General features: G+C 38.7%; 1 protein-coding gene across 6 annotated transcripts in view; it reads left to right on the plus strand.

Moving 5' to 3' along the window:
• Iqcml1 (IQ motif containing M like 1) overlaps positions 1-18,127 on the plus strand; it is a gene marked incomplete in the record, with an annotated part of 220,276 nt that overhangs the window by 55,079 nt on the left and 147,070 nt on the right. For 5 of the 6 annotated variants that reach the window (NR_197271.1, NM_001432086.1, NM_001432087.1 and 2 more), the window contains 2 exon segments: positions 2,078-2,160; positions 9,829-10,093. Coding sequence is in view for 4 of the 6 variants with exons in the window: in NM_001432086.1 (NP_001419015.1) it covers positions 2,078-2,160; positions 9,829-10,093 (348 nt within the window). 6 annotated transcript variants of the gene reach the window in all.

Here is an 18,127-nt window from a genome sequence, read left to right on the forward strand (position 1 = left end):
AAATTGTTTTGAAGAATCTTTTCCTCTGATGCAATGACTCACAGAACAAACCATGTGTAAAGCATGACTTTTGACTTCTACGAACAGAGAAGGCCTGACATGTTATTTACTAGTCACGTGCGGCTACCCACTGCTTGAAACATGGCTGGCATAGCCAAGAGTGCCCATGACTAACAGCTGTTCATGTTTATCTTTTTGGAACATGATCTTTTCTATGCATGAATCTTTTATTGAAATATCTTGGCTTTCACCTGTTAGATATATGTTATTTTAGCCAACGATTATTTCCTTTAAAATAAAACTTAGTAGGAGCTTAAATATGAAACAGAGTTTGAGCTACTCTGGCTGGGGTGCTGGGAGCTCAAGAAATTAATGAAGTACAGATTTAAAGCTGCTGCTTGAGTTTGGATTTGCCTCACTGGGTCATTTCTCTGGAGATGTTTCTGTTTTAAACCTTTCCTTCCATCACGCAATGTAAAGCTTTAACTCTTCAAGGTGAAGTTTAGTCATCAGGGGGCCAGTTAGTGGTGGTTTATGCTATTCTATATTTCAGTATACTTTGTACTAAATGCCATTGAGTTTGTTAATAGATTCTTTCTAGAAGAACCCAAGCTCTATAGTACATAGAAAACAGGTGCAACGGTGTCCCGTGTGGGCACATTTGGCACTGAAAGCAGCACAGAGCTTAGCAGGTACGCAATGAATACATGCAGAATTGAGTTCATTGTGCCTAAGGTTATTTAGCACAGTTTTATTTTTGACTTTTTGAGACAGTATCTTGTTATGTAGCCCAGGCTGGCCTCAAAATCTTTTTGTCTCAGCTTCCCAAATGCTGGGATTCTAGGCATCTGCCAACAGGCTCAGTTTGAGGGTGCCTTTTCCAAATCCTGCGAATTCAGTCAAACACAGACCAGTAAGGGCATTCACTCAGACTACACATGCAGGATGGACTCACCCACATGACCATAAATCTTTGATTATCTTTTTTGTAATTTTTTTGTGAAGGCTTTCTGGGAAGTGAAGTCTAACTGGGAAGGGGTGAAACTTTCTGTGTTAGAAAATACAGGCTTACAAGTCTCTGGGACTTTTGGGTGCATAAAAGGCTTGTTCAAGGATCCCCCTTGCGGGGGAATTAGAGGAAGGATTGAAAGAGTTGAAGGAGCTTGCAACCCCATAAAAACAACAATGCCAACCAACCAGAGCTTCCAGGGACTAAACCACTACCGAAAGACTATACATGGACTGACCCAGGGCTCCAACTGCATATGTGCCTTGTTGGGGCACCAGTGGAATGGGAAGCCCTTGGTCTTGCCAAGGTTGGACCCCCAGTGAAGGGGAATATGGGGGGCAGTCAGGGGGATGTATGGAAGGAATATCTGTAGGAGGGGAGGGGATGGGGGCTTATGGACAGGAAACCGGGAAGGGGAATAACATTTGAAATGTAAGTAAAGAAGTATATCTAATAAAAAATTAAAAAAAAGGAATGGATATTTCTCATTTCCATATAAGTCCTACTGATTTATTGAGGCATTTTATTTTATAATTGTTACTTTACCAACAAATTAAAAGCACTCAAAAACGTATAGAATTATATGCTTTAGTCAACTGGGTAAGAGTTAATATTTTTATGCCCCAAATGTATTTTAATATTTTTATAAGATGATATTCAAAGAATCTTCAAAGACGATGGATATTTCAAGTTTGTTTGTTTTTTCCTTTAGTTTTTCAGGGACTTAATATTTAAGATCATTTAGCTCATTATCCTGACCACTATAAATTGAGTTTTCTTTTCAAATAATAGATATTACATACAAGTAGACGTTATTTCATTTCTTTCGAATCGAACTGTAAAGATTACTTAGAAAGTCCCCGTAATTGAGCCCCACAAAATCCACAACTGTCTCCAAAATTTAATCTCCTAGCTTCACCCCCTTGCTGTAGGGAAGTAAGTAATGATTTTAAGCAGTGCCTGGGAGGCTGAGGAAGGACAATGGCAAATGGCAAGCCAGCTTGTGACCTTGTCTCAGCCACAAAACAAATACTTTTATTTAAAGCAGTGTTTTTGTTTCCATTCTAGGCCCCTTATTAGAAACCACCCAGCGAGATTTTTTGCAAGAAGCAAAATCTCTTATCGCCCAGCATTACAAGAGAGTAAACGAGGTATTGCTTTGCCTTATTTAATGCGTCTATTCAGAAAAAATGAGTCAGGGACTTGAAGACCGTAATGATCATCACAAAAGCTTTCATGGACACTAATGACAGCTTCAAGTAGCTTTTATAAAAACCGATTCAGATGGCACACAGATCATTATTCAAATGATTTGATGATTACACACACACACACACACACACACACACACGTTTGCACATTTGATATATTTAAGGGTGTTAACCCTTTCTTGGATTTATCATTTTATGTAAGTATTCCCTTAAGTCTGTTTAGACAAAACTAGAATAGAAGCTTCACCATGAGACGCACCTCTCCGGTCTCCTCAGCCTGATATGTGAACCGGTGTCTTTTCCCGTGTCACTTTGCATTAAAGCTCTCTGTTGCAGTCTGTAGACCCTGGAGGACAGGCTGTCTTCTCGGAATGTCGTATCTCCAGCAACAAGCGTTGTGCCTGCTCAACAGACATTTGCTAGGCGTCAGGCAGTTGTGCGGTCTTAGGAAGGGTGGGAGGGTAAAAGGGAGCAAAGACGGGGGTCCCAGTTGGGAAAAAGGCTTTGCAGAGCAGGTGGGAAATCTTAAGACGGGGTAGCCATTGGGACAAGTGGTAAAGGTAATACTTAGCACCAAGAGCTTAATGACATCTTGAGTTGGCAACAATTAGAAGTGACAACAACTTGGCTTTTTGTAACCAGCTCTGTCCATCTGTAGGACAGATATTGTATAGACAATTGCATTTCAGGGACCTGGAGCTGTGTCAGTCTTCCACTGACTATGCTGCTCAAAATTAAGAAACACGTGATTAAAAACAACTGAAAAATTATATCCTGTTATCAATACATACAATCAATTCATGACAGCATACCTCCATCCTGAGTGGTTTCCAGCTTAGCAGAGAAACATTTGGGAATTTTATAGGCAGTTAAGTGTTCTCAGAGGTGGTTAAAATGACTAAATTAAAAAAATTATTTAAAAATAGACTGTATTTCTTGAGATAATTTAATTATAATTAATTTCTCCCTTCCCATCCTTCCCTTGAAATCCTTCCATATACCCCTTCCTGCTCTCCTTCAAATTCATCCATTCTTTAAATGTTATTATATATTCATATATATATATATGTATATACACTTTTTTTAAATTAACTTGAGTATTTCTTATTTACATTTCGAGTGTTATTCCCTTTCCCGGATTCCGGGCAAACATCCCCCTAATCCCTCCTCCTCCCCTTCTTTATGGGTGTTCCCCTCCCCTTCCTCCCCCATTGCTGCCCTCCCCCCAACAATCTAGTTTACTGGGGGTTCAGTCTTAGCAGGACCCAGGGCTTCCCCTTCCACTGGTGCTCTTACTAGGATATTCATTGCTACCTATGAGGTCAGAGTCCAGGGTCAGTCCATATATAGTCTTTAGGTAGTGGCTTAGTCCCTGGAAGCTCTGGTTGGTTGGCATTGTTGTTCATAAGGGGTCTCGAGCCCCTTCACGCTCTTCCAGTTCTTTCTCTGATTCCTTCAACGGGGGTCCTATTCTCAGTTCAGTGGTTTGCTGCTGGCATTCGCCTCTGTATTTGCTGTATTCTGGCTGTGTCTCTCAGGAGCGATCTACATCCAGCTCCTGTCGGCCTGCATTTCTTTGCTTCATCCATCTTGTCTAATTGGATGGCTGTATATGTATGGGCCACATGTGGGGCAGGCTCTGAATGGGTGTTCCTTCTGTGTCTGTTTTAATCTTTGCCTCTCTATTCCCTGCCAAGGGTATTCTTGTTCCCCTTTTAAAGAAGGAGTGAAGCATTCACATTTTGATCATCCGTCTTGAGTTTCATGTGTTCTAGGCATCTAGGGTAATTCAAGCATTTGGGCTAATAGCCACTTATCAATGAGTGCATACCATGTGTGTTTTTCTGTGATTGGGTTACCTCACTCAGGATGATATTTTCCAGTTCCAACCATTTGCCTACGAATTTCATAAAGTCATTGTTTTTGATAGCTGAGTAATATTCCATTGTGTAGATGTACCACATTCCTCTGTTGAAGGGCATCTGGGTTCTTTCCAGCTTCTGGCTATTATAAATAAGGCTGCTATGAACATAGTGGAGCACGTGTCTTTTTTATATGTTGGGGCATCTTTTGGGTATATGCCCAAGAGAGGTATAGCTGGATCCTCAGGTAGTTCAATGTCCAATTTTCTGAGGAACCTCCAGACTGATTTCCAGAATGGTTGTACCAGTCTGCAATCCCACCAACAATGGAGGAGTGTTCCTCTTTCTCCACATCCTTGCCAGCATCTGCTGTCACCTGAGTTTTTGATCTTAGCCATTCTCACTGGTGTGAGGTGAAATCTCAGGGTTGTTTTGATTTGCATTTCCCTTATGACTAAAGATGTTGAACATTTCTTTAGGTGTTTCTCAGCCATTCGGCATTCCTCAGCTGTGAATTCTTTGTTTAGCTCTGAACCCCATTTTTTAATAGGGTTATTTGTCTCCCTGCGGTCTAACTTCTTGGGTTCTTTGTATATTTTGGATATAAGGCCTCTATCTGTTGTAGGATTGGTAAAGATCTTTTCCCAATCTGTTGGTTGCCGTTTTGTCCTAACCACAGTGTCCTTTGCCTTACAGAAGCTTTGCAGTTTTATGAGATCCCATTTGTCGATTCTTGATCTTAGAGCATAAGCCATTGGTGTTTTGTTCAGGAAATTTTTTCCAGTGCCCATGTGTTCCAGATGCTTCCCTAGTTTTTCTTCTATTAGTTTGAATGTATCTGGTTTGATGTGGAGGTCCTTGATCCAGTTGGACTTAAGCTTTGTACAGGGTGATAAGCATGGATCGATCTGTATTTCTTCTACATGTTGACCTCCAGTTGAACCAGCACCTTTTGCTGAAAATGCTATCTTTTTTCCATTGGATGGTTTTGGCTCCTTTGTCAAAAATCAAGTGACCATAGGTTGTGGGTTCATTTCTGGGTCTTCAATTCTATTCCATTGGTCTATCTGTCTGTCTCTGTACCAATACCATGCAGTTTTTATCACTATTGCTCTGTAATACTGCTTGAGTTCAGGGATAGTGATTCCCCCTGAAGTCCTTTTATTGTTGAGGATAGCTTTAGCTATCCTGGGTTTTTTGTTATTCCAGATGAATTTGCAAATTGTTCTGTCTAACTCTTTGAAGAATTGGATTGGTATTTTGATGGGGATTGCATTGAATCTGTAGATCGCTTTTGGTAAAATGGCCATTTTTACTATATTAATCCTGCCAATCCATGAGCATGGGAGATCTTTCCATCTTCTGAGGTCTTCTTCAATTTCTTTCCTCAGTGTCTTGAAGTTCTTATTGTACAGATCTTTTACTTGCTTGGTTAAAGACACACCGAGGTACTTTATATTATTTGGGTCTATTATGAAGGGTGTCGTTTCCCTAATTTCTTTCTCGGCTTGTTTCTCTTTTGTGTAGAGGAAGGCTACTGATTTATTTGAGTTAATTTTATACCCAGCCACTTTGCTGAAGTTGTTTATCAGCTTTAGTAGTTCTCTGGTGGAACTTTTGGGGTCACTTAAATATACTATCATATTCATCTGCAAATAGTGATATTTTGACTTCTTCTTTTCCGATCTGTATCCCCTTGACCTCCTTTTGTTGTCTGATTGCTCTGGCTAGAACTTCAAGAACTATATTGAATAAGTAGGGAGAGAGTGGGCAGCCTTGTCTAGTCCCTGATTTTAGTGGGATTGCTTCAAGTTTCTCTCCATTTAGTTTAATGTTAGCAACTGGTTTGCTGTATATGGCTTTTACTATGTTTAGGTATGGGCCTTGAATTCCTATTCTTTCCAGAACTTTTATCATGAAGGGGTGTTGAATTTTGTCAAATGCTTTCTCAGCATCTAATGAAATGATCATGTGGTTTTGTTCTTTCAGTTTGTTTATATAATGGATCACGTTGATGGTTTTCCGTATATTAAACCATCCCTGCATGCCTGGGATGAAGCCTACTTGATCATGGTGGATGATTGTTTTGATGTGCTCTTGGATTTGGTTTGCCAGAATTTTATTGAGTATTTTTGCGTCGATATTCATAAGGGAAATTGGTCTGAAGTTCTCTTTCTTTGTTGTGTCTTTGTGTGGTTTAGGTATAAGAGTAATTGTGGCTTCGTAGAAGGTATTCGGTAGTGATCCATCTGTTTCAATTTTGTGGAATAGTTTGGATAATATTGGTATGAGGTCTTCTATGAAGGTCTGATAGAATTCTGCACTAAACCCATCTGGACCTGGGCTCTTTTTGGTTGGGAGACCTTTAATGACTGCTTCTATTTCCTTAGGAGTTATAGGGTTGTTTAACTGGTTTATCTGTTCCTGATTTAACTTCGGTACCTGGTATCTGTCTAGGAAATTGTCCATTTCCTGCAGATTTTCAAGTTTTGTTGAATATAGGCTTTTATAGTAAGATCTGATGATTTTTTGAATTTCCTCTGAATCTGTAGTTATGTCTCCCTTTTCATTTCTGATTTTGTTAATTTGGACACACTCTCCGTGTCCTCTCGTTAGTCTGGCTAAGGGTTTATCTATCTTGTTGTTTTTCTCAAAGAAACAACTTTTGGTTCTGTTGATTCTTTCAATGGTCCTTTTTGTTTCTACTTGGTTGATTTCAGCTCTGAGTTTGATTATTTCCTGCCTTCTACTCCTCTTGGGTGTATTTGCTTCTTTTTGTTCTAGAGCTTTTAGGTGTGTTGTCAAGCTGCTGATATATGCTCTTTCCTGTTTCTTTCTGCAGGCACTCAGCGCTATGAGTTTTCCTCTTAGCACAGCTTTCATTGTGTCCCATACGTTTGGGTATGTTGTGCCTTCGTTTTCATTAAATTCTAAAAAGTCTTTAATTTCTTTCTTTATTTCTTCCTTGACCAGGTTATCATTGAGTAGAGCATTGTTCAATTTCCACGTATAAGTGGGCATTATTCCCTTATTGTTATTGAAGACCAGCTTTAGGCCGTGGTGGTCTGATAGCACGCATGGGATTATTTCTATCTTTCTGTACCTGTTGAGGCCTGTTTTTTGACCAATTATATGGTCAATTTTGGAGAAAGTACCATGAGGAGCTGAGAAGAAGGTATATCCTTTTGTTTTAGGATAGAATGTTCTATAAATATCTGTTGGGTCCATTTGCCTCATGACTTCTCTTAGTCTGTCTACGTCTCTGTTTAATTTCTGTTTCCATGATCTGTCCATTGATGAAAGTGGGGTGTTGAAATCTCCTACTATTATTGTGTGAGGTGCAATGTGTGTTTTGAGCTTTAGTAAGGTTTCTTTTACAAATGTAGGTGCCCTTGTATTTGGGGCATAGATATTTAGGATTAAGAGTTCATCTTGATGGATTTTTCCTTTGATGAATATGAAGTGTCCTTCCTTAACCTTTTTGATGACTTTTAGTTGAAAATTGATTTTATTTGATATTAGAATGGCTACTCCAGCTTGCTTCTTCCTACCATTTGCTTGGAAAGTTGTTTTCCAGCCTTTCACTCTGAGGTAGTGTCTGTCTTTGTCTCTGAGGTGTGTTTCCTGTAGGCAGCAGAATGCAGGGTCCTTGTTGCGTATCCAGTTTGTTAATCTATGTCTTTTTATTGGGGAGTTGAGCCCATTGATGTTGAGAGATATTAAGGAATAGTGATTATTGCTTCCCGTTATATTCATATTTGGATGTGAGGTTATGTTTGTGTGCTTTTCTTCTCTTTGTTTTGTTGCCAAGACGATTAGTTTCTTGCTTCTTCTAGGGTATAGCTTGCCTCCTTATATTGGGCTTTACCATTTATTATCCTTTGTAGTGCTTGATTTGTAGAAAGATAATGTGTAAATTTGGTTTTGTCATGGAATATCTTGGTTTCTCCATCATGTTAATTGAGAGTATTGCAGGATACAGTAACCTGGGCTGGCATTTGTGTTTTTTTAGGGTGTGTATGACATCTGTCCAGGATCTTCTGGCTTTCATAGTTTCTGGCGAAAAGTCTGGTGTGATTCTGTAGGTCTGCCTTTATTTGTTCCTTGACCTTTTCCCTTACTGCTCTTAATATTCTTTCTTTATTTTGTGTGTTTGGTGTTTTGACTATTATGTGACGGGAGGTGTGTTCTTTTCTGGTCCAATCTATTTGGAGTTCTGTAGGCTTCTTGTATGCCTATGGGTATCTCTTTTTTTAGGTTAGGGAAGTTTTCTTCTATGATTTTTTGAAGATATTTACTGGTCCTTTGAGCTGGGAGTCTTCACTCTCTTCTATACCTATTATCCTTAGGTTTGATCTTCTCATTGAGTCCTGGATTTCCTGTATATTTTGGACCAGTAACTTTTTCTGCTTTACATTATCTTTGACAGTTGAGTCGATGATTTCTATGGAATCTTCTGCTCCTGAGATTTTCTCTTCCATCTCTTGTATTCTGTTGGTGAAGCTTGTATCTACAGCTCCTTGTCTCTTCTTTTGGTTTTCTATATCCAGGGTTGTTTCCATGTGTTCTTTCTTGATTGCTTCTATTTCCATTTTTAATTCCTTCAACTGTTTGATTGTGTTTTCCTGGAATTCTTTCAGGGATTTTCGTGACTCCTATCTCTAGGCTTCTACTTGTTTATTTATGTTTTCCTGGAATTCTTTCAGGGATTTTTGCGATTCCTCTCTGTAGGCTTCTACTTGTTTATTAATGTTTTCCTGTGTTTCTCTAAGGGAGTTCTTCACGTCTTTCTTGAAGTCCTCTAGCATCATGATCAAATATGATTTTGAAACTAGATCTTGCTTTTCTGGTGTGTTTGGATATTCCGTGTTTGCTTTGGTGGGAGAATTGGGCTCCGATGATGCCATGTAGTCTTGGTTTCTGTTGCTTGCCTCTCGCCATCAGATTATCTCTCGTGTTACTTTGTTCTGCTATTTCTGACAGTGGCTAGACTGTCCTATAAGCCTGTGTGTCAGGAGTGCTGTAGACATGTTTTCCTGTTTTCTTTCAGCCAGTTATGGGGACAGAGTGTTCTGCTTTCGGGCGTGTAGTTTTTCCTCTCTACAGGTCTTCAGCTGTTCCTGTGGGCCTGTGTCTTGAGTTCACCAGGCAGGTGGCTTGCAGCAGAAAAGTTGGTCTTACCTGTGGTCCCGAGGCTCAAGTTTGCTCGTGGGGTGTTGCTTATGAGCTCTCCGCGGTGGCAGCAACCAGGAAGCGCATATACACTTTTATTTACATTTCTTTTTTTTTTTTCCAGAGCTGGGGACCGAACAGGGCCTTGTGCTTGCTGGGCAAGTGCTCTACCACTGAGCTAAATCCCCAACCCCTTTCATATATATTTCTATATTTCTAAATGTTCAATTTGAATAATGCTGCCTGTATGTAAGTTTTGGGGGGTGTTTGTTTGCACACCTACATTTTAAAATATCTCTTTTGAGACACAAGCTGCTATTGGACAAATCACTTTCCTTTTGAAGTGGGATTTTGAAGTCCCATTCATGCTTGGGACTAGCTTTAGAGTGTGGGCTTAATTAATAACGGTCATGCATGTTGCAGTAAATATCTTCTCAGCGAGATGGTTTTCAAAATGCAGCCAGCTATGGTATGATTTTTTTTTCATCTCGGTAAAGTTTACTTATAAACTTAACCATGCAACTACATTAAAAAAATAAATATTAAAATTTTAATTTTTTTGTTTTATTTATAGAATAAGGCTCATGGAACGTCTATAGATGTCTTTAAAAACAAACACCAAAAACCGAAAACTGGCCAATTCATACCTTTCGAGATTAAGAAAAGTGAAATCCTTAATGTCGTTGAAGAACATCGGTTGGTACTCAGAAGCATTAGCTCCCCCAAGGACACTGCCAAATGCTCAAATTTAACTGAGGCCTCACAGCAAACTTCCTTGACGGAGCAGCATGTTCCGAATATAAAAAATAAGTACCAGCCTGTAGACCTTTTAAAAAAAGGTAAGCCTCACATGGCAGCAAGAAGATTGGAAAAGCAGCACATGGAACCCTTTGCTGTTTTTGAGAGCTTGAAATAAAATTTTCTGGTTCAAATGGTACCTAGAACCTTGTTTTAGCCGTGAAGGCTGAGGAGGATGGTTTCTGGAGCTTTCAACGTTTGATCTGTCAGAAACTGTGACAAGAGCATCCTAACAGGGAAGGGGAACCTAGGAACCAGAACTGGCTCATGTGTTTTCCTTAAGTGACATTTTTTTCTTTTTCTAGTGCAGATAGTTCGAGAATATTTATTTACCAAATAGCTTAAGTTCTATTGATGGGGACCATTAGGGCAAGCAACCTCTTTTCAGGGATGTTTCCCCAGCTCCCTCAACAGTATTCCCAGGCTGTAGAGTTTTCCACAAGGCAAACATTAGTAAAAATGTATTCTTTATTAGAAGCGTAGTAAGGGGGAAACCTCGGTTCCATTTAAGCAAAGTCAATACTGTTTTCTTCATAGTAACAGCTTAAACAAATGACCTCAAAACACACTTGTAGTTGTTATAGTGGTCAAAGGCTTAGGTATTTCTAAAATATTTCCTAAGCCATTCATCTGTTTATAGTTTTTTTTCTCAGCAAAGACTTTTCTTTCTGTGTCAGACACTGTTCAGAACTGGGGAAACAAAAGGTTAAAAAAGACTTATAGATCAATGTTAGGTTCGAGAATATTCTTTTCCCACTGCATGGCAATTGCTGAATGAGAAGTAAAAGAAAGTATATGGGAACACCATGAAATAATAAACTAAAGGCCAAAATGAAAATTTATCAGCAAAGATCTCACTAGAAATAGGATTTTAAGACATTTCTTTATTGTTAAGAGCAGAGAGAAGCCCCATTGAGCAGTGGGAGAAAAATTCCTCAGTCCCCAGAAGGGCGAAAGATCATGATATCAGGAAACAAAGCTGGGAAGAGGGATAGGGCCAGACTTTTGGGAATCTAAGCAGCCTAGGGTTTGAATCTATGCTTTTAGCAGATGAGAGCAAAGAAATATAAATAACAATGTCTTAGTGTTGTATTGCTGACAAGAGACACCACGACTACAGTTCTTTTAAAGAAAAACATTTAATTGGGACTGGCTTCCGTTTCAGAGGTTTAGTCTATTTTCATCATGGTGGGAACCATGATGGCATGCGGGCAGACATGGTTGAGAGGTAGTTGTGAGTTCTATATCTGAATCCACAGGCAGGTTTAAGCTTCTAAGACACCAAAGCCATACCCTACTGACAAACCTTCTCCAATAAAGCCACACCTCCTATTGTCACTTCCTATGTGCCTATAGGCATCCTTCATCCCTGCATCCCTGGGATGAAGCCTACTTGATCATGATGGGGGATTGATTTGATGTGTTCTTGGATTCAGTTTGCAAGAATCTTATTATTTTGGCATCTATATTCATAAGAGAAATTTGCCTGAAGTTCTCTTTCTTTGTTGGGTCTTTGTGTGGTTTACGTATAAGACTAATTGTGACTTTGTAGAAGGAATTTGGTAGTGTTCCTTCAGTTTCTATTTTGTGGAATAGTTTGGATAGTATTGGTATTAGGTCTTCTACGAAGGTCTGATAGAATTCAGCACTAAACCCATCTATGTGGTCCTTGGTTTTCTTTGATTTGGAGACTTTTAACTTCTATTTCTTTAGGAGTTATTGGACTGTTTAGATGGTTTATCTGATCCTGATTTAACTTTGGTACCTGGTATCTGTCTAGAAAATTGTCCATTTCATTCATATTTTGCAGTTTTGTTGAGTATAGGCTTCTGCAGTAGGATCTGATGTCTTTGAATTTCCTTGGTTTCTGTTGTTATGCCTCCCTTTTCATTTCTTATTTTGCTAATTTGGATACTGTCTCTGTGCCCTCTGGTTAGGCTTGCTCAGGGTTTATCTATCTTGTTGATTTTCTCAAAGAACCAGCTCTTGGTTTCTTGATTCATTGTATAGTTCTTTCTGTTTCTACTTGGTTGATTTCAGCCCTGAGTTTGATTATTTCCTGTCTTCTACTCCTCTTGGGTGTATTTGCTTCTTTTTGTTCTAGAGCTTTCAGATGTGCTGTCAAGCTGCTAGTGTATGCTCTCTCTAGTTTCTTTTTGGAGGCACCCAGAGCTATGAGTTTTCCTCTTAGTACTGCTTTCATTGTGCTCTATAAGTTTCAATATGCTGGGCCTTCATTATCATTAAATTCTAAAAAGTCTTTAACTTCCTTCTTTATTTCTTCCTTGATCAAGTTATCATTGAGTAGAGCATTGTTAAGCTTTCATGTATATGTGGGTTTTCGGTCATTTTTTGTTGTTCTTGAAGACCAGCCTTAGTCCACGGTAGTAGGACAGGATGCCTGGGATTATTTCTATCATCTTGTATCTGTTGAGGCCTGTTTTATGACCTTTATGACCAAGGGTGCCCTTGCATTTAGAGCATAGATATTCAGAATTGAGAGTTCATCTTGGTGGATTTTTTCTTTGATGAGTATAAAGTATCCTGCCTTATCTTTTTTGATAACTTTTGGTTGAAAGTTGATTTCATTTGATATTAGAATGGCTTCTCCAGCTTGTTTCTTGTGACCATTTGCTTGGAAACTTTTTTCTAGCCTTTTACTTTGAGGAAGTGTCTGTCTTTTCACTGAGGTGTGTTTCCTATATACAGCAAAATGCTAGGTTCTGTTTACATATCCAGTCTCTTAGTCTATGCCTTTTTATTGAGGAATTGAGTACATTTGTATTGGTAGATATTAGGAACTAATGATTATTGTTTCCTATTATTTTTGTTTTTAGAGGTGGAATTATGTTTGTGTGGCTATCTTCTTTTGGGTTAGTTGAAAGATTACTTTCTTGCTTTATCTAGGGTTTAGCTTCCTGCCTTGTGTTGGAGTTCTCCATTTAGTATCTTTTATGGGGCTGGATTTGTGAAAATATATTGTGTAAATTTGGTTTTGTAATGGAATATCTTGGTTTCTCCATCTATGGTAATGGAGAGTTTTACTGAATATAGTAGCCTGGGCTGGCATTTGTGTTCTCTTAGGGTCTGTATGACAACTGTGCAGGATCGTCTAGCTTTCATAGTCTCTGTTGCGAAGTCTCGTGTAATTCTGGTAGGTCTGCCTTTATATGTTACTAGACCTTTTTGTCTTACTGCTTTAATATTCTTTCTTTGTTTAGTACATTTGGTGTTTTGACTATTATGTGCTGGGAGGAATTTTTTTCTGCTTCAGTCTACTTGGAGTTCTGTAGGCTTCTTGTATGCTTTTGGGCTTCTCTTTAGGTTAGGGAAATTTTCTTCTATAACTTTGTTGAAGATATTTACCGACCTTTATGTTGGGAATCTTTGCTATCTTCTATACCTATTATCCTTAGGTTTGATCTCATTGTGTCCTTGATATCTCAGATGTTTTGGGTTAGGATCTTTTTGCATTTTGCATTTTCTTTGATGGTTGTGTCAATGTTTTCTAAGGAATCTTCTGCCCCTGAGATCCTCTCTTCTATCTCTTGTGTTCTGTTGGTGATGCTTGCATATATGACTCCTGATCTCTTTCCTAGGTTTTCTGTCTCCAGGGTTGACTTCCTTTGTGGTTTCTTTATTGTTTCTATTTCTATTTTTAGATCCTGGATGGTTTTGTTCAATTCCTTCACCTGTTTGGTTGTGTTTTCATGTAATTCTTTAAGGGATTTTTATGCTTCCTCTTTAAGGGGTTCTAATTGTTTACTTGTGTTGTCCTGTATTTCTTTAAGGTTTTTACTTATATCCTTCTTAAAAGTCATCTAACATCATTATGAGATGTGAGTTTAAATGGGAATCTTGCTTTTATGGTGTGTTGGGATATCCTTGCCCTGCTGTGGTAAGAAAACTGGGTTCTGAAGATGCCAAGTTGCCTTGGTTTCTGTTGCTCATGTTCTTACACTTGGTTCTTGCCATTTGTTTATCTCTGGTGTTAGCTGGTCTTGCTGTCTTTGACAGTCACTTGACCCTCCTGTAAGTCTGTTTGTCAGCTCTCCTGGGAGACCAACTCTTTCCCAGCAGGATCAGGACACAGAGGCCCGTGGCTCAGTATCACCTCTGGGTGCAGACAGAAACTGGAATGATCCTGTCCCAGATTGCTCCTTGGCTCCTGTGTCCTGAGGGCTCCAGGTGGGTCCCTAGGAGCAGAAGTTGTAGTCCTACCTGTGCTCTTGGTGTGCTAGCACTCCTTCCCTTCTTCCTTCCCTTTCCTCACTCCAAGCCTTCCTTCCCATGCAAACCCTTCTTTATTATCTTTTAAATTCATGACCCCCTTTTAAAATTGTTAAATGTGTGTGGGTATGTGTATGTGTTCGCACACACACACATGTGTGCATGTCCATGTCAGTGTCTGTGTCTGTGTGTATTGCAAAATATACATAAATACAACCTGCTTCATCTGTGCAATGTTGCTTGTATGTGTATTTTCAGGCTGACCATTTGATAATGGATAGCCAATTGGTGTACTCTTCCCTAGGGAAGAATATTTCTACCACATTCAGCATTCTTTGGTTGCCTGTAATTCTTCCTCTAGGGTTGAGACTTCATGAGCTTCCTCCTTCCGTGTTAGCATGTTTACTGGTGTCCTTCATGCTCAAACAGTCATGTTGGTGAGACTTTAAAAGTGTAGCTTCTGACATTACATGGAAACACAGGCTCACAGCAAATTCTCTGTTCCTCTGGCTCTTACAATGTTTTTGTCCCTTCTGCAGTGATCACTAAACATTAGGTGCAGGAATTTTTTTGTAGATAAGTTGAGACTGGGCTCTACAACTCCCATTTGTAGAGTTGTAGTTTTCTGTAATGGCCTCCTTGTGTTGTAAAGAGACGTTTCCTTAATGAGGTGTGAGAACTACACTTATCTGTATGTATAAGGTCAAGTATGCAGAATGTAGTTAGGGATCGTGCTGATTAGAATTATTAGTCCAGTGCTAGTTGTAGGTTCCCCAAGGTCCATGACTTCACTAACCCTGAGTAGTTGGTTAGGTTTTCCAATACCAGGCACAACTTCTCTCTTCTTGGCAGGTCTTAAGTCTAATTAGAGAGATGTTGGTTACCGTCAAGGTCTGTGTGTCACTATTGCACCCTTAGAGTTAGTATACCATGCTGGTCATTGTTGTGGTTCATAGGCATCATAGTTGAGTAGGGCTATGAGTTGCTTACATGGTGTCTTTTCGTATCATGAAGGAGACTTTCCGGTCACATCTAGATTAGGTTAGGCCCCCTGGGCCCTGTTTGGGTATGTAGTTTTTAATGGAGAAAACTCAAGAGTTAGGATTTGGATATAGTAGGTACAAGGAGTCTTTTAAACATCAAAGACATGACATCAAGTAGTCTTTTCCTTAAGAGCATTCACTCTGTTATAGCACCACAAAATGGGCTATGACATTACTCAAAAGATACTTTATTTATAACGACATTCAAATTTGATTTTGTGGGCTAAATATCTAAATTTAGTGTTTATTTCTCAAGTAGCACAAATATAGAGTTTATTACCATCATAGACCTTGAGAAGGTCATGAAGGGAAAAAGTGTAGTTGGGAGAAAATCCAAGATCTGAGCTCCAGAGACTTGTAGCATTGTGAGAAGAAAACAAGGAGTGGGAACTGAGGAGCTGAGGGGATTGACAGGACATGCAGTGACCTCATGTTCATGTTTCTACCAGGGAGGAACAATGCCTTAGACATTACCAAGTGTCCTAGGTGAGGCAGGTCTTGGGCATTGATGAATGCAGATTGGCAAGTGAGGGGTAGTGTTACATCTATATTTAAAAATAAATGTCAGAATGAATTCTTCACTTGAAGCTGGGATTGGATCACAAGTAGTAGAGTTTAGAGTAACTGGGAGAGGGGTCACTCTGGCAGACTTTTTTGGTAGAGTGTGGCAATGAATTGACTATGTTAATTTTTGTTTTCAGAGGAAAGGAAAATGATTGGTTAGTTTCTATAAAGAGAACGACTTTCTACAGCCCCAGAGTGTGAGTGGTGAACACATGGAATAAACAAGAGATTCTGGAAGGCTGTGTCCTTAAGATAGATGGTAGAAAGACCAGGCAAGGGACATCAAGGAGAATATAGTGAAATACCAACTTATCTGAGGGAAAGTCTTGAGATATTTGGTGTATAATAGTTTATGTCATGGTTTGAGGAAGGATGATAGATATGGATCTGTGGAGATTGGGATGAAACATTAAGAGTGACAAAATTGTGAGGATCTAGTAGAAAAGATGAGTAACTCTTTATAGCCATAGTCTCTTTGGGGAATATAGTTCCCTTTGGCAGTTAATTTGTACACAAGAGGTTAGGAATGTGGTACGTGATGAGGGAATGAAGTGTCTGTGAGAGTTCAATCACAGGGATCCTCCGGGGAAACCTCTATAGACTCTGTGATGTCAGAGCCATTTGACTAAGAGCCTTTGTATGTTCCCTACCAGGTAGCAATGATCAGAGAGAGAACTGATGTGTGACTTGAAATTGTGAGTCATTTGTTAAAGGTCTTATCTCAACACACATTAGGTTGTACCTTGGATGCATTTATTGAACAAATTTGATATTCACTTTGGGCTGACTTGGAAATGTGATCTAAGGTATCAGTGGCATTAATTTTAGAATTCAATTAGAGTTTGTGAGATAAGAAAGAGAAAATCTGCTATAGTACTTGTAGTCTACTCAGGCTGACAATTTTCTTCTGAAAATGGTGTATCTATCTGTCTATGTGAGAACATGCTAAACATTACCTTGAATTTGATCCAAAGATATCAACTTTTAAAAATGCCATGACAATTATCAGATCAAATAGCTTTAGCAAATATGTTCTTTATGTGTGACAGTTTCCTTAATAGAGTAAAATAAGGAAAAAATATGAACTCAATTTCTCTCGAAGTTTATAGATTCTACAGTACTGATTAACCAATTCCAATCGTCATTCTTCCAAGAACTTATGACTCTGGATTATTATAAATTAGAATTTTGAATGATGTATTATCAAATTAATGAATTTCAGAAATTAGAGATCACACGAGGAGTCACATGAAGAAGTTGGTTTTTGTAGTACATATTAAACACCACTCCATAGTCATCATAAAGCATATAATGTAAATGTCTTTATGCTTTTCTTTGGGGATAAAGGCATGTAATTTTACTTTTGGATTAGTTACAATTTTAAATGAACTTTGCGAGATTTAATATTTATATATGACAAATATATTTAGGATTGATACTAGGTTTTTAACTAGTCTGAAAGGAAGTGTGTGTGTGTGTGTGTGTAGAGAAAGAAAGATAGAGAGACAGAGAGAGAGGCAGAGACAGAAAGAGAGAGGGAGAAGAGACAGAAAGGGAGAGGGAGGAGAGAGAGAGAGAGAGAGAGAGAGAGAGAGAGAGAGAGAGAGAGAGAGAGAAATTTAATTTTGAGATTGTATGTGTGGGTAGTTGTAAATGTGTAGAGATGTGTCAGAATGTATGTTTCTTTGGTTATCAAATCACACATCGTTTCCTTTACATATACGATGAAGGCATATGCACTTTGATAATGATTTTCCTAAGGCATTATTAGGTGATGCATATGTAGGAAAGAATAGAGAAATCTCTAAGGATAGATGTCTGTTTTGTGCTTATTTCTGTGGCCACAGTTACAACTTATAAACAGTGTTTTGATCAATGATGTTTATAAAATATTCTAGTCTATATTTTAATGACTTTTAGAACACATGTAATTGTAGCAAACGTGTTAAAACTTTCTTTTAAAACTTATTTCTACAAAATTATTTGGAAGGATTTAAGTCTGGGATTCTTGATAATTTATTAGAAAAGGAGAAACTAAAATATATTTTTAAAAATGTTTCCATGAAGTAGGAAAATATATTGACTTTAGTATCATGAAGTAACTTGATCTTTGAAGCTTTCACATTTGAAACTATTTCCTTGTGCACAGAGGCTGACTTTCTAGGGGAGGGCTACCCTCAGAAGATGGTCACACAGAGAACTGTGTCTCTGGCTTTTCTTCTAGGTTTGGTTTGTTGT

The sequence above is a fragment of the Rattus norvegicus genome, chromosome 19, assembly GCF_021556685.1.
Source record: "Rattus norvegicus strain SHRSP/BbbUtx chromosome 19, alternate assembly SHRSP_T2T, whole genome shotgun sequence".
Lineage (NCBI taxonomy): Eukaryota > Metazoa > Chordata > Mammalia > Rodentia > Muridae > Rattus > Rattus norvegicus.